The following is a 20,331-nucleotide window of genomic DNA, read 5'->3' on the forward strand; positions in this document are numbered from 1 at the left end:
ATGCAGTAGCCTTGGGTTAGGACACAGTCTAAAACATGTGGGGGGAATGGGGTAAACTATGTTTCAGTGATCAGCAGTGCATCAGGTTTGTTGGACGAGATTAGGTCAGCAATCTCTGCAGCATATTAAGGGTCTTCTAGGGTGCAGAGAATGACACTGTGACGAGATCAGTCTTGTACGCTTTAAAACATCCCTTTTCCGGACCTCCGCAAAGTTAAGAAAATCATCCATTGGAGACTCTGAAAGGTAGAGGTGATTGAAATACTGTCCAGTAATCAGACCACTATGACAGTTGGAGGTAGGTCAATCAGTGGTGAAAGAGGTCTTGATGGGTTTTGAGTTGTTCTGGGTTTTGACTCTTGCAAATGAAGCTTCTTCAGAGTCTCCAGACCTATGCCTCCTTTCTGGAGGTGTTCTAAGTTGATTTGTAAACACCTAAAGGGTAGGCAAGTCAAAGGTTGCCAATTGATGCTCTAGAATCACAGAAAATCACTGCAATAGCAAGTCATATTCCAGTAATATTCCAGGATGCTCACACAAATTGAAAAAAAAGCATACATCAAACCTGCCAAACTGTAAAATACTTTTTCAAATGCAATCAAGTTGAGAGATGGGATTACATATGGAAAAATAAGTTTAGGGAAGATCATGGGAGATTGGATGCTCTGGGGATACTTGCCAGGTCCCTGCCTGTGGTATGATACTAAAGGAGAAATGAGAGTAGGAAATGTTTAAATTCAGAATGTGTGGAATGAGAATGGCGTCCTTCAAACCCAGACACTGAAAAGGGTTGGAATATGGCAATACATTCACAGAACTTCTGTTTCAGCAAATATTATCCATAAACTCAATATGATCTATAACAGCGATCGATGTAACCCAGCTACCCATGGAGTAACATCCCTGATCGGAATCCATTCTGGCACTCCAATTCCACTAAAGAGAAAATCAGGCATAAATTGACGGGAAGCCCTGGGATAGTAACATTCTGTCAAAGTGTATGGTAGTTGATTGGACCAAGCCATCATTCTCAAAGAGTGAGAGAATGAGAGGAGGCGGCTTCAGACCAGTATCCGATGGCATATCTTGTTGGCAAGGGCAAAAAGACATTTCACAGTAATGGAAGGACGCTGGGAAGAACAATAAGTCAAACAAACTCAATGCTTATCATTAAAATGGGCTCCCCTCTTCTGCAGGAGGTTTGGTGCAAATCCTAATCAAAAAAAGGTACACATTGCCTAGGTTTTATCCGAAATAAACATTACTACTACCACATACCTAATGCTTTTGATTACTTTCTCCAATGTAAAAGAAAGAATATTTACTGACAAGTCTAGGAAGACATTGAAGACCTGAAGGTCCACAAAAACCCTTTGAATGACTGATAAGGGTTGTCAATGTACCATTCTCTCACATTTAATATTGTGTAAAAGTGTTAAGACGGCCAGTTGGGGCGCACAAGAAAGCCTGATGACCGACTATTGTGTACTGAATACCTCAGTTACCAGCTCATCATCAGTCTTTACCCACCAAGAAGGAATATGGCTGGCGATACAGGCAAAAGAAGCGCAAGATTCAGTATGTGGCAATTTAGTGGACTCAGTCCTCTCAGCCTTCTTGTATCCTATCCCAGTTTGAGTGGTGTGACACCTTGTAGAAGGTAAATTGCCAAGCTGTGGTTTTAGCAGTGGGACATCTCGTGACGGCATTTTAACTAACTTTTTTAGCTGAAGCACTTGAAGAATCCCAGCAAAGGGCCTGGCCATCCCATGAGCATTTTAATTGTGCGAGATTCCTTTGTCTATTGTACAAATAGTTCAGCCAAGGGATACAACAAAACGCTTGCTGACCACCTTGAGGAATTGCTATGTGTGAATTAGCGGGAACACAAGATTTTGTGAAAGTATGGATGTTTATGAGTGCAACTGAACAAATTATGATTGTCCGCATTTTGTGAAAATGTGGGCATTTGTCATGTCAACCATGTGTCTGCCTTACTTGGCTCAGTCTATCAATACCCAAAGAGCATGAGTGTTGAATAACAGTTTAACATTAACTCCACTTGGTTTGAATTCCAAAATGAGAATTAAAAAATGGGGGCTCTTAATGCCATTCCTTCAAATGCCCTCCTCATACCCGTATAGAGAGACAAGGGCCTGCTCAAATCAGTAGGGCCCACTAATACGATGCAGCGACTGGGAGAAAATAAGTAACTGCAAGATGATCCTCGACAGTTATGCAGCTGAGCTGTGTTGTGAGGCATCTTTGATCTACACCACACACACACACTTCCAAATTGTTAACCAGGAACCGACCCTCATGCTGCGATGGACTGGTTGCAAATATTTAATTAATTTCCCAATGCATCACTTGGCTGAAGTGTTTGAGCCGACTATACAGAGCTAGACCCTTTCTGCTTGCCATTGTTTACCAACCTCTGCACAAATTGGGTTTTACTGGCCAACGCCAAGCATTTAAGTTAGATTATCAAGTTTACTAGCCTTGTACACACATACTTGCGCTACAACTTCAAGCTACTAGCCAACATTTGAATGGGTATATGTTACCTCTTTTTCTTTTTATATATGGAGTTTGAAGAGGTACAACTGTGTGTACAGGGTTTCAATTAAAATTGTAGATCAATGGTGAAGTACATTTTATAAAGCTTTGTGAATGGGGAGGTTGATGGTTAGTAAACTATGAAAGAGAAATCACTGAACTATCAGGAAGCACATACAAATGTTACCTGGTGTGTTGCTAAAAATACTTCAAAGACAATGCCCTCTGTCCTGGCACAATTGTGTTTTGCGCAATGGTAAAAGATCTACCATTATAGAAGACATTAGCCATCAATAAACTCAGCAAGCAAATAATCAACATGCTGCAGTTCTACCAACGTGTCCCAATTAAAAAGAATGGTTGCAAATTATGCACAATTATTGCAGCAATGACCATATTTTGGCCTTTGCCCTCACAGTAAATTGAACATAGTTAATCATTAGCTTACCGGACTTGTGCTTTTTGTGCTTAGCTTTCTTCTTGTTAAGAAATAACTTGCTATGGATCTCAGACTTGTACGACTTGAATGGCTGAGATTGAAGACCAGCATACTTCCCATGGAGGTTCTCATTCAAAAGGTGTTTCTTTTTTTTCTTTTTCTTCTTTTTGCCATGCAACTTGAGGAGTTTGATCTTTTTGCAATTAAGCAATGAACGCTCAAGAATGATGTCCTTTGCCACCCTATGGCAGTTTATGTCAGGTTTGTCACTGTGGCCCCCATTTACATGGGCCTGACAAGTCTTGAGAGCATTTTCCTTCAGTGGACTAGGCTCAGTTTTACAAAGGGGCCTCTCAACATACTTTTCACCATTTTCTACAACCCTAATTTCCCCTGGACTGAGCAGATCACCAAAACCAGCAAGTACTCCTAGAGGAATTGGTTTCTCCAAGTTCTCTTTACAGCAGCTATCCTTCTTGACGTCACATGACCTTTGAATAATCACTTCACATTTACCCAGTGTGTCATGCTCAGTACAGCAAGAGCAATCCATGTGGAACTTCACAGAACAGTCATTAACAGATAACATATTCACTTCTGCCTTTGTGCTCATCAAAACTTTCTCGTGCGTTAGTAATCGAACATCACCATTTGCATTACAAGTGGGCTCGCACTTTACCTTCTCCAGTTTTATACGAGATGGCCTTCGTACTTTAATTGGTGGGATGGGAAATTCAGGTGCAGGGAAAGGTATTTGTTTGTAAATTCTAACATCTGCCCCGCAGAATTGAGGGAAATGAATATAGGCATTCTCCTGGGAATCATAACCAAGGATCACCTCCCTGCATTCGTGGATAGGCTGCCCGAGAACAGCATCCTGAACTTCTGTCTGTGTTTCATACACAAAGTCACAAAGTCCTTTCAACAGCCAGGCTTTTTGGTAAAATGAAAGCTCATGAAAAGGCTTTTCCTCAAGTGGACTCACGTCTCCAAGGACCCTGAAAAACTGAGCGCATAGTCCCAACTTCTCTGCACAACTGTCTGGTTTCTCTGCATGTCCAACCACAGAATACCATTGCTGAACTTTCTGACGGAGTGCTGCTTCCCAAGATCTGTAAGACAAGGGAGGCCTTCTATGCAAGGAAGGTCTGCGATGCGGAGGGCTCAACAAAGAGGTCATTATCTTGGAAAGAAATACATTGCTTTGTGGCATTAGAAGACACCGTTCCAACTCAAAGTAAATAATTTCTGGCAAATTTAAAATCTGTTGAGCTAAACAAAGAAAATGACCGATGGCTGGAATTTCCCACATATTCTCCATAGAAGTGGGTGCTGCCTGAGCCAGTAGGTTTTTCTCCCATTCTTCTACTTCCTTATAACTAGCTTCTTCAGCCTCTTTCTTCCCCTGCTCACGTGTCCTGCTGGGATAAAAAAAAAAAAGTTAGTTTAGTGTATATTAAAAAAAACTAAAAAAAAAATTAGGAATTTGAACACAGGGACAACCAGGCTGAAATGCATAAAGAAGCATTATACTTTAAGTTTATAGAGCGCAAGTATGTCTAGTTACAGGCTTGGTTCTTTTAAGAACCTTTCAAAAGCCCGACACCTTGTAACCGCAACCATAAACACATTACCTACCTAATGTAATGTTATTTGATGTATAGAACCTCCCCAACCAGATGGCTCCTCTCTTTACATAGATATCACAAACACACAAAGGAACTGTCATTTGTGATTATGAATTTGACGGGTAGGAAAAGAAGCTTAATAAGGAATCTGTGGGAGGGAGATTGTATCAAAACAAACACCAAATGCTCATTTCTATGTTAAAAAAGATGACTAGATACCTACATTTTAACAAGATACTCCGGAACATAGCTCCACAACAGACTTCTTTCTCGGACCATCAAGTCCAGGCAGAAGTGCAGTGCAAACATTAGCAAAGCCGTCCAACTGGAAAAGTGATTGATGTGCAGAAAAATATATCTGTGCAAAGCAGAAGCAGCACCTTCACCACTAATCCCTATATGGACCTCCTTGTTAGCCAGATCATTAGAACATGGTTGGTTCGGTAATCATTGACCTTATGAGCATCAGCATGAACACAAAAAGTAGCTTGCAGGCCGGGACAGCACTAGACCTGAAGAGGAAACATCCCAGTACAACTTTGCAAAGCTCACGGAAGGATCAAAAAACTAAGGAACGAGACACTGAAGCTACGTGGGGGGAAATTGAGCCACACTCTGGGAAAATAGGAACTCCGACTCTCAGTCAACCTTCCCAAGGAAAATAACACAGGAAAGGAGGGTCCACAAAGAAGGCTTAAAGCTCAGGCAATCGCAACAACTTTTTCATGGTGATTAAGCTTTAATACATACCACCAAAAAGAAGCCGGTATTGGGAAACTCCGATCACAAGGCTGAGCACAAGTGTATCGGAGGAAATGAATACACCAACCACTTGAAAAAGTGCAAATCTGCCGAAATAACCATATGAAAAAAGTCGAATCATTTTGGATAGATTTTTGACTACATAGTACTTAACTATGCTGAAATCAGGGTAACCACTGGCTTGCGCCAGAAAGACCACCAGAAATCAGATCATGCATAAAAGTGGGTTAACACCCAATTCAACCAGCAATTGAATATTCTTTCACACCCACCGGCATAAAATGCTTTAGTTGATGACCTGCTGTGGGACTGACATCAGGACTGAGCACTTCAGTGAGATCCCCTTCTTGATATCACAGCCCCTCAGTAACCAGGTGTTGGGGAGGTATTTTCACAGCCCCCAGGTAAGCGGTGTGAAGAGACCACCTATCCTCAGCGGAAGTATCGTGTGTACACACCAAGTAAGACCAAAGCACTCTCAATGGATAAAGTAGCAGAGCATTCAGGCTTCGCTCACAGGACCGCATGGGCTGGTACCCAAGTACAATTAATGCCATAGACAAAAATACACCACAGACCATATACTGTAATATATACATGCACACGTAGACTTATTTAGTACTGCACTTATGTTAAGGCAGAATTGTCTTTTTAGGGGTTCTGCTGTCCCTTTTAGTGGACCCCTAAACCTTTTGCTTCCGCAACAACCCAGATTGGCTTTCGGGACATTTATTTTCATGGTCCGAGGAAAGGCTACTACAGTCCTCCTGCCGCAACAACTGTTTAAAAAATGTTAAGTACATGTACATTGGCTTCCAAGACAGAGGCGTGTCAAGCACCCCAATTTGGCCCTACTTTGATTGCATCATCTTACATTGGTTTTTGTAGCTCCGATTTAGTTTCAGGTTTAGCAGGTGTGCAAGTACACAATTAATAGGCTAATGCATGTTTAATAAAGTCCTGCTCACTGGCTGCAATGCAATCTATGGGATTTGCCATCAAGCCCACCTGCGCATCTCCTGCCATCTGCAGGTGGTGGGCGGTATTTCTACCCCTTCTTTTCAAGGCACTTGTCAGGAACACTACATTCTTTTCATGACCATCCTGCCATGCGAATAACTGTATCCGGTGGCCGTTTGAGGGTATGGCAACTCACCATCCAATTCCCCTGAAGCATGGTGTGGATCTGGACTTTTTATTAACAATAAGGAGATAGAGACATGTCTGACAGATTAAAATGCTGAAAGGTTTATGAAGAGAGCTCTTTCAGCGTCATTAAAAGTAACTGCAGACAACACACGGACCAGCAAAATGCTGCAGCAACCTCGCTGGAACATGCCGAATGCATAGCAGTGCCCAGCTTACGATCGCACATGGATCAAACGCGCAGGTAGCCGCTTTGCAACTTACTTATTAATGCGTTCCCAGCCAAAACCTGAAAACCAAGGCACATATGCCATGCGAGTCCAAGCATAACCCCAAGGGGGAATCACCAAGAGAATACAACCTTCAGAAAACAGAGGTGAATAACTAAGGGTGGCAGACACCCCGCCACTAGCCGCCCACAAGGTTCTGCCGCAATCGTAATCACCCCAACACAGGTCCCAAGAAAGATATGCGAGGCACAGAGAAGGACAAACCCAAGTCCCAATCAGCACTAAATCAAGTGTCCTCGCACTCAAGAAACCATTGCAGGTCAAGATTTTTTGTTAGAAAAATTACATATGGACTACTACAAACACCTCCACGTATTTATGCGTTTTTAACTGCTGGGTCATCTACTCCTGATGAATGTTACACATTTATGTATCCACAAACTGAGAAAAGTAAACTAACCTAATATACAGTCAAAACAAGTTTGAAAAAGAGTAAGACTTTATATCTTTTAACTTTTCCCTATATCCCGAACCAGAAAAACAGTGCTCACAAAACCTAATCAGTCACAACCTTTGGATATTAAGTTACCGAGACCACCTCAGTGGAAATTGTTAATGTACAAGACCTAGGAGTAGTTCCTGGTGTTTTTAGAATATGATGTGTTCATTAATTGTATGAAATATTGCATTGTGGATTAAAATGTTTTAATGACACTGAATGAGCTCTTTTAATAAACCATTCAGCGTTCAAATCTGTCAGACAAGTCTATCTCCTTATTGTTAATCGTTACTCCCACCCGGAAACAGATCGAGACCGCACTCAGTTATTTGTTGGATGAGTGCACCCCCGGGGTTCCTCCATAATTTGGATCTGGACTTGGCATTTCACTTCCTGCTAGGTACACAATTGAACAGGTTCTTCAGCGCTGCGAAAGGCAGCTTTTTCCAACTATCTGGCTAAGGGTAGCCAGACTCCAGTCAGTGATGCCTTTCCTGGTGTTCCTCTAGGTCGAGGGGTCTGTACTTTCCAGTTGTATTTCTTCCCAGGTGTAATATTCAAAGGACTGGCTTTGCATAAGGGACACTGCAGCAGAGGATGTAAAATTCGGCAAAAGTTTCAACCTACCATTACAATAACTCAAGGAGAGGTGCTGTCCCACTCCCCTTTGTTCCACATAGATTGTTACTACTTGTAACCCTGTGCTCCCCCGGTTTGTGCTCTGCTGTCCCAGCAAAACCTCTGAAGGTAGGCCCAGGGGTTGGTGCCATCTTGGGATTGTATAGATATACCTGTGGTTCTGCATCCTTGGCATGGACTCCCGGTCCGGAGAAGAACAAGTTATTTACCCCCGATAACTTTCTTTTGACTAGATGTTCCTCCCACGTATTCCTCATCTCTGATATTCGATATCCAGCTTCAGAAAACCTTTTTCGGCAGAGGGCGCTGTGCGTGGACTATGTCTCTCGAAGGCCTCCGTCTCGAGGATGATGTCATCGAAGGCATATATAGCACGCGCAGCGCCTGTTGGCTTCCGTTCTGTTTTTCTTACAGTAGAAATACCTGCATAACCACAGGAATGACTGTACTCTGCCTTGAAGACACAAAAGCTGTAATAGCATGGGACATCCTGCTCTAGGGTAGGTTGGGAGTGCAATGAGGGATACGTGGGAGGAACAGCCAGTTGAAAAAACGTTACCAGGGGAAAGTAACTGGTTCTTCGAATGGATTGTGTCCTCCCACGTATTCCCCCATCCTTGATAGAATCCCAAAGCAGTGATTGTTTTGGTGGAGGGTGTAGAATTTAGTTTTTAATGGTTTTCATGTATCAAATGCAGGACTGCTTTTCACAAGCTCCCATCCTGACCGAGGAAAGATTCCAGACAGTAATGCTTTGTTAACTTTTGTATAGCAGACCACATTGCCGCTTCACAAATGCTTTTGATTAGTACACCCCTTTGCAGGGCTGTAGAGGTAGCCATGCCCCTGGTGTAATGGGCACTTAAAACTTCAGGGGATCCATCCCTGCCAGTCTAACATTCTGAGATAGCCAGAATGATCCATCTGGATAAGGTGGGTTGTGGCCCATATAGCCAATGGAAAGTTGATCAATGCAGAGTTTTGACAGTCTAGCTATATAAAAGCTTAAAGTTCTGCAAGGCTCCAACCTAGGTAACCACTCCTCCTCCTTGCCAGGATGAGGTGGAGGATAGAAAGAAGGTTAAACTAGTTTCTGTCCTACGTGGAAATCAGAAATGATTTTGGGTAAAAATGAAGGTTTAACCCTTAGAACAAATCTATCCTTATGAAAGACAGTAAAGGGTAGCTCTGATGTAAGTGCCTGCGACTCACTCACTATATGGGCTGAAGTTAGATCTACCAACAGAATGGAGCTAAAGGTTAACAACCTTAAGGGAAAGGAGTGTAAAGGTTCAAAGGGAGCAGACATTAGGAATTGTAGTACCAGATTAAAGGTCCCAAATTGGAAACTGGAAAGGAGAGTGGGGGGGGGGGCACATTGTTGAGCCACTTTAGAAATTGTGTCACCAGTAGAATCTTGAAATTATGAACATTCTTCTGATGAGTGCTTAAAGATTGATAGCGCCGCCAAATAGCCAATCTGGGGTTTCAGGTTGGAACTATTAAGGGCTAAGGATAGTAAAAAGGAAAAACACTTTGGGTGTTTTGCATAGAAAAGGGTCTACATTCCTTTTACCTGCACCAGTTGCAGAATTTGTTGCAACAGCACAGGTACAAGGACTTTGTTGCTGGCCTTCTGGCCGAAAGCAAAATCTCCATTACGTCATCCGGAAGGTGCCAATCCTTGTATCTCAACTTCTCAGAAACCAAGCATGAAGGTTGAGTATCTTGACCTCTGGATGGAGAACCTGACCCACCTCTGGCGTGAGAAGGGTCCCCCCACCCCCTTATTGGAAGACATATTGGAGGGCAGATGGACATGTCCAGAAAGTCTGGCTACCACGTCCTCCTGGCCCAATCTGCAGCAATTAGGATCATGCGTTTCCCGCACTTTCTCAAGCTCCTGATCACATGAGGAATGACGGGGAATGGGGGAAACTCATACAGAAGTGGAAACTCCCAGTCCAGTACAGACACGTCTTGTAGAGCTCCTCTTGGGAGAAATTCCCTGGAGCAGTATAGTTTGCAGTTCCGGTTGACAATGCTCATCAACAGATCCACTTGAGGGGTTACCCAAAGGGTAAAGATCTCTTGAAGGGCTTCCTAAACTAGTTCCCACTCATGGGACACTGCTCTGCCTGCTCAGAGCACCCGCCGCCATGTTCTCTTCTCCGGCAAGGTGCACTGCGGATAGAGAAATTCCTTCTTGGATTGCCCAGTACCAGTGCTGCATTGCCTCTGCACAGTGGTAGTGACCCTACACCACCTCTTGTTGTTCTAGTACATGGCCACTGTGTTGTCCATCATTATCAGGACATGCTTTCGCCGTACAGAGGGCAGGAAAGCCTTCAGGGCTAGTCTGATTGCCCTCAGCTCCAAAAGATTGATATGTAGTTTGGACTCCGATGGAGACCAAAGACCGCTGACTGTCAGATCGTTGGTGTGGGCTCCCCACCCCGTGAGCGAGGCATCCGTCACTATTGTTATGTCCGGCCATGGTTGCCAAAAACTTTCTCCCTTCGGAATGTTGTCCTTGCAGGCCCACCACAGAAGATCCTGTGCGACCCTGAAGTAGGTCCGACACCATTCCTGATAACTGGCATCTGGCACCAGAAAGATGCATAATGCCATGAGGCAGAGCAACCTTAAAAACTTTTTTTTTTTAATTAAAAAAACGAAGGACTGGTGACGCAGGGCACTTTTTAGTGACCATCTGTAGAATGGCTAGAGTCCTCCCCTCTGGTGAATTGATATTTTATTTATATTGCGCTCATACACAGGTGTTTGAGCGTGACAAGGCAAGGGAGGGGAGGGGAACAGGGGAGAACAAAACAACGATCTTACTAGGCCCAGTGACATTGAGAATGTGCAAGTGCATGGGGGAGGGAGAGATGGCAAGTGCGGAGCAAAAGGAGAACAGAATAATTAATAATAAAATAAATAATAAAAAGCAACAGAAGTGGTGGTGCCGCCAGAAAGTGGCAAGTGCTGAGTTTAAGACAGTAGATGGGGAAGGTCAGATAAGTGCAGGAAGAGGAGGGAAAAAAAAAAAAAAGAAAAAAGTGGGAGGGGTTGGGGGGGTGGGAGAGGGCTGTATGGATACAGACCCCAGTGCAAGGGGTGGCCCAGAGACATTGCGGGACGGTGGCAGGGTGAGCAGGAACCTGGGCCCGAAGGAGGCCAGGTGCACAGTGCCATGAGAGAACAGATCAGCAGAGGAGAGGGGGGGGGGGGGGGGCGCAAAGGGCAGAAGCAAAGAGTAAGGTCTTGAGGTGCTTCCGGAACCGGAAATGGTTCTCCTCAAGTTTTAAGTGTCAGTGAGGCTGTTCCAGAGGGAAGCCCCAGCCGAAGACAGATCTACCCTCAGCTCGTTTCTTTGAAAAACGACTGTCCCTGAGGGAGTTAGAGGTAGTGGAGCGAAGAGCTCGAGAGGGGAGGTATTGGTAGAGGGATAGCTGAAAGTATTTTGGACTCCGGTCCCAGAAAGCCTTGTGGACCACGCACATGGTTTTGAATTTAATCCTTGCACCAATGGGAGCCAATGTAGAGATTTCAGGGCTGGAGAGATACGATCCCAGGGCTTGAGGCCAAGGACAAGTCTGGCAGTACTGTTCTGGATTAAGCTCTGAACTACTCCGATAAACTGGAGTCTGAGAATGTGTCCTGTGGGACTTCTAGTAATTGAGGAAGAAGCCCAGTCTGAAGGGAGTGGCAGGTGATGTCGAGATAACCAAGCACTTATTCAGGAGAACGCACTCTGATCAGCCAATCGTCCAGGTAGGGGTAGACTTGAATCCCTCCTCTCCTGAGACTTGCTGCCACTACTGCCATCAGTTTGGTGAAAACCCTTGGGCGCAGGTCATCCCGAACGGCAGAATTCAAAATTGATAATTGCCAACTGCGAACCTCAGGTATTTTCTCTGCTTGAGATGTATTGGCACATGAAAATTCGCATCCTGAAGGTCCAATGACACCATCCAATCCTGGAGTCGGAGGGCCTAAAGGATCTGAGAATGTGCAACCATCTTGAACTTGTTCAAGTATCTCAAATCCAAGATTGGTCTCAGTCCTCGGTCCTTTTTGGGTATTAAGAAATAAGGGGAATACCATCCCTTGTTCCTCGGTGCTACAAGCACCAGTTCTATAGCGCCTTTCTTTAGCAGCGTTCAAATTTCCTGCACAAGGAGCGTATCTGGAATCCTCAGTGTGTTACCCCGGTGGATTGCTCCGAGGTCTCTATGAAAGAAGGCAGTAACCGTGGGCTATTCCAACATCCAAGCATCTGAAGAATTGTTCTAGATGCGTAGAGAGTCTGCCCACCCACTGGTGAACTGTGACTCAAGACCTCAGAGGTTTTATTTTTTATTAGATATACTTTTAGCCAAAAGGCTTTGTATAACACAAGAACATACAACATACAGGTAATCAATACAAAAGCTAAAATTATACAATTCTGAAATATTACATCCAATACACATAAAAATACATCATTCAATACATTTTAAAATCGCCACAATCTTTACATAAAAAAAAATGACAAAATAGTATATTAATTGGTATCATTACCTCTCATAAAAAACATCCATAATTCAGTTGTGTACATCATGTCAATTGCATTATTAAAAGATTTAAAAGATGTAGTTCTAATCGCAATCAGGCTTTCATAATTCATGATAAAATGAAAGTGACTCAGAAACATTGCCATATAGACGACAGTTCCTCATTTCATGTGGGATACCAATAATGTTGCCTTTAGTTGCCAGTGCTTCCATCATGTTAAATTTCATTAGAAGATAGGTACGAAAAGTGCTAGTGCTAGGATATGCCATGATGTACTTCGGGGGCGTGATTCTAGTCAGATACTCTTCAAGATATGGACCACTATTTGACTTTGAGGCAACATGGATCACATTTTGCTCATGCCAATACTCAAGCACTTTCTTTTTTATGTCCCTTTTTTGAGCAATAATCGTTAACATTCCAGGAATACACCCAGGCAACCATTTTCTATGTATTCTTTGTAAGGTGCCAAGAGTACCCACAAGCATATTGCCTTCTAGGTAAAGATTGGCTTGTACATATGGCACAATAATCGTATTGTTTGCTAGAGTGACCACTTTTTCATATGTCAATACGCGTTGGTATGTATAGGCACACCAAATACCTTGGATGGCGAACTCCAAGTACAGGTATTCCACACTGAGATTGTGAGGTAACCGGAATAACGTCCTTAAGAGTTTGGCCTCAAATACCACCATGCCTTTAACAAAAGTGTGACCCCATATCTCAGCAGCATAGAGGATCATTGACCGTATTTTAGCCAGGTAGATATTTACAACCACAGTGACAGAATAGGCACTGTTTCGACCAATAAAGGCACTCTGAGCATTCGTGGACACAATACACCGATTCTGAAGTGCTGACCAAGGTTTTGAGGTGGCTGATGCAGTGGCAGATGGTAAAGATGCCCCTGCTTGATCTGGCTTTGCACCTTTCCCTCGTCCATCACAAGGGAATCTACTTTAGCCCCCTTGTCCAGCCATTCCTCTCGCCCTTCCAACTGAAGGTTAGTAGCAAAAAGATCTATCCCTGCAAGGCTGTCCACTATGTCGAAAAGGATGAGGTTACCCAATAACAGCAACTAAAGATTTGCAACTTCAAGGCTCTCATCAACCTTGTTGCCGAAAAGAGGAGACCCGTCAAAGGGCATGTTGAGGAGTCTGGATTGCACATCCGGTGCAAAACCAAACTTCCTCAACCACGCAAATCTGCTAGTAGCCATGGCTCTGCTGATGCGGTCAGCATAATCCAGACCCGACTGAAGAGACTCACACATGGCTTCTTTGCCGTCTCCAACTATGGAGAAGAACCAGACTCCTTCATTCCCTTCGGGAACGTGCTCTGCGGCCATGGAAATGCAGTCCCATAGAGTGAATGTACATTTTGCATGGACACATGTGGAGATTTCTGTTTTGAGCGCCATACTCCCTGCAGAAAATACCTTCCTTGGCCATCCATCAACTTTTGTCGTCCCTATCTGGAGGGATGGTAGGGTAAGCCGCTTGCTTAGAAGTTGCAGTAGCTGCCTGTACCACCAGCCTCTCTGGAGTGGGGTGTTAACAGGTAGTTGGGGTTACTACTGGAAGGGCGGGCACTTTTTAGTCAAGTTTTTATTCAAAGCCAGATTGGTTTCTGGGGTTCCGCAATTCGTCGCCACCCTTTTTTTTGCAGAGCAATGTGAAAAGGTAATATAGGACATGACTGAGGACCCTTATCCAGGATGTTCCGTCAGATCATCCTGTTCCAATGGCAATGGAGGCCTACTCCACCCCATGTAGTCCACTACCTTGGACATGAACTGTCTGTATGACACATCAGCAAGCTCCCCCACCTCTGGCCTCCCAAACTCCAGCTTAGGTGAGGTGAGGCGTCTACCCCACTAGCAGTCTGCAGGTTGTCAGAGGTCTCTCAACCTGGACTTTCTGGTACATTTGGAAGCCAAATGGTGCCTTGTTATCCAAGGGCTCATTCTCATATATAGAGGTAAGTGGCTAAAAATAAAAATAGTCCTTTCTGGTAAAGGCACATAGGTCTTTCAGGTATCAAGGGTTTAATGAACAATGGATTTGAAGCTGGAGGAGCCGTGAAAACATTTTTAATTGGCGCCATAGGCTTTGATTGGGTGCTCGGCGGCGATGGTGCAGCTGGCAATGATGGCGCAGCTGGCGCCGATCCCTTCAGTGTCCAAGTTAACATCAAGGGTTTGGCTGGCATCCAAGGCGCGCTGGCGTCGACAACCTCTATGGTAGCGAGGACCTCAACCTAGACTTGTGCTTTCAGCTTGACGGATCCTTTCGATGAGAAGTCATTGGATCGAGGCCTCGATGGCTCCTGATGAGGATCAGGCCTTAGTTTGGGATCAAGAGCAGGCTGCATTTAGGTCGCGCCCTTTCCTTCCCAGCTTCTTTCCAAGGTGCAGTAGGAGCATGGCTTGGATGCTTTATTTTTTCAAATATCTTTAGCATCTCTGCTCTGAAAGTCTCCCACTCGGCTGCAGTGGATTTTTAGTGGGGAAAGATATCCTCAGGGGATGTGTCCGACAATAAAGTCGAAGGCAGCGACCTAAGGTGCCTCCCTCTTGGACTTCAATAACGATACATGGTGGGAACCACTCTTCGATCTGAACCTCTTAACCTCCTTCCTCCGAGGAGATCGCCTCTCGACTTCATTGAAGGTTTCTTGGTTGGGGTAGAGGATTTGAAGTTTCGATCTACTGTCAATTTCCCCTTTTGTTGCTTCAAGGCCTTTCCTGTCATCGACTGGCACTTTGAGCAGTCCGATGTGTTGGTTTTACTCTGAGGCACCATAAACATATCCGATGAGAATTGGTCAATGACATTTTCGACCCCCAATCAACACTTTTTTAACCTGGTGTTCGGGGTGGTCTGTGCCGACAAAGACAACATTCTCGATTTCTCGAAGTAATGAAGTCGTTACAAAGTAGAAGCACGCTGTATTTCTCGAAGCGATAGCATTCGCAGAAAAACTAAAGTGAAGCCAATGGGTGCTGCGCGTGCTATATGCCATCGATGACCTCATCCTCGAGACAGAGGCCGTCGAGGGACATCGAGTCAGGTGACATTGAGTGGACACCATAGACGCACAGCGCCCTCTGCCGAAAAAAACATTTCCGATACAGCTGGATAGCGAATATCAAAGATGAGAAATATGTGGGAAGACACAATCCATTTGAAAGGGACCTTGTGCACGAGTGTTCTCAGTTTGCTTCACACTTCGGCAGAGCAGTTGCTGTGGCTGGCAAGTGTCTAAGAGATGGTGGGTTCACTGTTTTGACCCATCCACCTCTTACGGTGCGTTTAAGCACTGCAACCTCGCATTACTTGCAAAAGAAATCATTCTTTAGCTTTTATATTTAGCAAAGCAGTCTGCCACAGGAATCATATCCAGAGTACCGGCAACTAGAGCGATAATTGCATACTACTTTATTAGGAACTAGTGCATTTTGGATGTTGTATTTTGTACTTCTGTGATGTGGTGAGGATATTTTGTGCCTTGGGAGTAGTAGTGGAATCCCACCTCTGCGACCCTCAGGGAGGACAAACCGGTAGCAGCCGGTCCAGCCCCACCCCAGCAATACACTATCCTAAAACACAAAGCTAGGAAGGGGTTGAGAAATATCAGCAGCAACTGCAGTTGAGGAAGAGTGCTGCAAGAAAAGGCAGTCCAATCGGCTAGGAAAGAAAAAAGGAAGAGTGGTATTCGATTGGCAGTTAGGAGTAGAATGCACAGCATAAAGGTGCCTGGGTCCAGCTAATCTGGTTATACACTAGGTAGGATCTTCAGATGCTGCCACCTTCCAGCAGCCTTTAGGTTAGAATTAGACGAATATCTGATTGACCTAGGGGCAGGCCGTAGCCAGACCACCAATCACTGCAAGCAGTACAGAAAGGTTTTGAAGGCCAGCCAGTTAAGCAGGCGCTAAAAACCACCAAACATAATCGGCACTCCCAGACTTCCCAATCCATATGAAGCAAGGGAGTCTTAAAACAGCATAATACAGTTCAAAACAGAACGGAGGGTACTTTTTCTGGGTTCAGGTCGAGCAAACATCAGAAAAACAGCCATTTTGGCCCAGACTCATGATCCACAAACGGGGATGTCCAAAACAGAACTGTCTTCAGCAGCTCTGAACTGTATTAATGCCCGAATGGCTAACATATTGCTCCACTGGTCTACAATCAAGTCAAGTTACAAGTGGCTACAAACAAGGTCTAGCCAAAACTAAATCAGGGCTGCCAACAGCCTACGCCACAAAATACTTTCAGGCTAACAATCTCCCTGGGACCACAATGGTATGCTTAAAAAGTACTTCTGCCCTGGTAGCCATATGGAATAGTAAGGGCTGCACACAAGTGTGTCAGCGACAGGGGGACTTCAGAAAAGTATGAATTTGAACGCCATCAGAGTCAAATAGAACCATGAAATTGAAAAGGAGGCTGGGGATATTGCCACTGGCCTCTTTCCATCCCCTGAAGATTCCACAATCATCCAAATTGAGCAACACCCTTAGCAGCTCCCTTCCTCCCAATTAACACTTCCTCTCTTCACCATAGCCATCCTTTCTTTGCTCCAAATACCTCCTCCTCTGACCAGGATAGAGGCACCCAAATCTTTGACCCCCCCCCCTCCACTTCTTTTGAGGATCTCAATTCTTCCTTCTTTACCTTAACCAGCAACTAGAGTGAAAAAATCACCAGGATTCACCATTCACCTCTCAAGACGACTTCTCATCAAATCTTTCCTTACTTTTGATTTCACTCTGCAAAATCCTTTTACGCACCCAGTCCAAATTGGCACCCTCCTATTGCATCCTTCCCATCCATCCAGGACACAAATGCAGGATTCCGGCCTCTAGGCAATCCAAACAGCGATACTCCCGTCACCGCATGGGAGCCAATCTGTATTGGATACTCTTTCCATCACCACTCTGATGCAGTCACTACGTTTGGCCACCGCAATTCTTATGACATCCTACAAAGTGCAGTTAAACCGCTCCACACAACCATTACCAGGAGTATGGTACAAGGCCATAGTGGCCTGCTGTACTCACCATTCCTCCAAAAATTAACCCCTCTGCAGACCAACTCTGGTCCATTGTCAGACAAACATTTCTGTGGACAGCCGTCTCACCAGAACAATCGTTCCAGAAACGTAATGACACTCCTTTAAGTCACATCCTTTAATACAGACTTCAGGCCACTTTGACAGCAAGTCCATCAACACCAGGAGTTACGCACATCTCTTAGCCCAGATAATGAATGGCCCTAAAAGATCCAAGGCTCTCATCCCGTGGCACCTCCCGAATTTCGATCAGAGGTGTACAGACTTGCAACCCATTGTCTCCTAAACATTCTGTGCACTCACTGTGACCTTTCTCTCCACTTCTCCATCCATCCCGGGCCTTCAAATGTCAGCCCTAATCAACACCTTTGCCCTACCAGCACCTATATGACCTTTGTTACTCAGATTCATCACCTTCTACCCCATCTCAACTGGAACCACCAGACAACCATTCATCAGACAACTCATGACGCACGCTCTCCTGTATTTTCTTACTTCCTCATTCTCCACAGCTCCACTCAAATTCATCTGCATCAATCCCACAACCGGCTGATACATATCACAACTATATGCCTCATCCCACTCTGGAATTTATACATTCTTGAATCTGAAAAATTCCTTCCATTTCCTTAAATTCCACCACCTCTTCACCATCATCCACTATCTAGGTCACTGCAACTAAATTATCCATTCCTTGCACATGCTCAATTCCCAACTGTAACACCGCCATGCTGCTCATCCATTTAATTATCCTGTGGGATACACCTTCCAAACCACCTTTGTTGAAGATTAAACCAGAGGTTTGTGATCAGTTCTGACCTTTAATTCTCTTCCCCATAGGTCAAACCAGTTAACCCCCACACACACACACACACACACACACACACACACACACTCTAGGGCCTCGGGCTCGACTATTTTCTGCCTCCTTACGTATTCTTGAAGCAAACACAATAGTGAAAAACTCCCTTCCTTCCTATTGCATTAAAACAACCCCCAAGCTGGTATCACTAGAATCCATATACACCAATGTCTTCCGCCCTTCCAGAAAGCCAATCAATACTTGAGCCCGTAATACTGCTTCACATCCACAAACTCGTTTCCATACACTTCATCCCCACCGAAACACCAGTCCCTTTCTCGTAGGTTTCAACATATTTCTGGTTGTGTTGAAAAGTCCTTTAACAAATGTACTGTAAAACCCCACCAGACCAAGGAAAGCTGCCACCTCAGTCTTATTCTTTAGTTTCGGCATGTCCTTGATTGTCTCAACAGTATCAGTTTCATGACTCAAATATGCAACTACCAGATCTAAACTTGTATTTCTCAAAAGCAAGGTCAGCCCTTGTTAGGCAAGATTGTATGCAGTACCCTTTGGGTGCACTAGAACTACCCTGATCCCCTGGCAATAGAAACCCAACCTTTGGTACAAGTCCGCACTACACAGCTTGGTAGTGTGTCCAGCAGCCAGGCTCATCTCAAGAGGGGTCAATGTGAGCTGTAGGGGAGTTACACAGATTCAAAGTGACAAGTATTCAAATAAACCCTTACACACAAAGTTTCTTGAAAAAACATGAATTTATTTACCAGTCAGTTATAATAAGCCTTCTTCAGAAGGGGCAATGTAAAGCACCACACAAATACACTTAGAAAATACACACTCTTAGTTATCTAAATCAGCAAATACCCATTTGGCATGTCACACAGGTACTACCTACACCCTCATGTGACTTCAATAGCTAGGGTGCTGTTGGTATGAATATATCACTGTTGCATTTAGAATATTCTTGGGAGTAGTGTTAGAGAAGAGTGTTTAGAATAAAACAAGTATTCACACAGTTATTCTTAAGTACTTTCAAAACAACCCCCCAATGCAAAGATAGTTAACCCTTTCCTGGAGGGAAGGCAAAACACATAAGAGTCATTCAGGGAGCCTAGGCCAGCCAATGTAAAGTTAAGCAAAAGTCAAGGTGAACTGAAGCACTCCTTGCAGGGAAGTAGAAAGGTGTTTCAAATGTTTAAAAAGTCTTGGTAAAATAGAAGAAATCAAAGTAGGGCCACAAGCTGATTGGGTTTGTGAAGTGCAGAAGCTGCAAGCAACTCTACACATGCAACCAAGCAAGTCTCCAATGAGGACAAGTGGCTACAAAACATGAGCCAAGTTCTCTTAGACTGTACAGTACCATTAGGATGAAGTAAAGTGCAGCAGAGGACTTCTGTTCCTGTGCAGCTCTGCAGCTCTCGCTGTTCCTGGGCCTCAGTCGTGGGGATAAGAGGGAGGACTTCTGGGGACTCCTGCACTGCAATGGGACGGTCACCGCTCGCAACCGGCAAACTTCAAACAAGTAGCTGTTCAGTGTTTCAGCTCCTCACGTCTACCACAAATAGCAACACTGCGGTTCCTGGCTGTCAAGATGGGCTTTCCTTGCATCTGGGGTCCCGCACTCTGTTGAGGGGGCTCAGGCTCGGTCAGTCCTGCTTCCTGGGAGTCCAGAGCATCTTCCTGGAGCTCTTTGCCAGCTTAAACGCAATGCACAAAAACTGGCGTTTTGTTTTTGTCTTTCCCTGGCTATCCGGTTCCAGCAGCGACTGCAGTGGATACTCGACCAACTATGCGAAGATGTCCAGGTGGCTTACTTTGAGTTGATTGGTCCCACCAACTCAAAAAGTCGTCCTTGCAGGGGCTTTTCCGTCGATACAAATTTGGAGTTTGAGCACAGCAGCAGGATTTCACCGGGCAAACCAACGGTCCAGTAGTTGCAGCAGGCATCTTCAAGTTCTTCTTCG

The 20,331-nt window shown here is 44.6% G+C and overlaps 1 protein-coding gene across 4 annotated transcripts in view; it reads right to left on the reverse strand.

Moving 5' to 3' along the window:
* BRD10 (bromodomain containing 10) overlaps nt 1–20,331 on the reverse strand; it is a 653,586-nt gene that overhangs the window by 551,863 nt on the left and 81,392 nt on the right. For 2 of the 4 annotated variants that reach the window (XM_069626025.1, XM_069626027.1), the window contains one exon: nt 3,008–4,416. In XM_069626025.1, coding sequence (XP_069482126.1) covers nt 3,008–4,416 — 1,409 coding nt within the window. Of the gene's footprint in view, nt 1–3,007; nt 4,420–20,331 lie in introns of all 4 variants that reach the window. The other 2 variants (XM_069626024.1, XM_069626026.1) reach the window with 1 other exon arrangement.

Source organism: Ambystoma mexicanum, chromosome 6p, assembly GCF_040938575.1.
Source record: "Ambystoma mexicanum isolate Mex_15411 chromosome 6p, UKY_AmexF1_1, whole genome shotgun sequence".
NCBI classification, from domain to species: Eukaryota; Metazoa; Chordata; class Amphibia; order Caudata; family Ambystomatidae; genus Ambystoma; species Ambystoma mexicanum.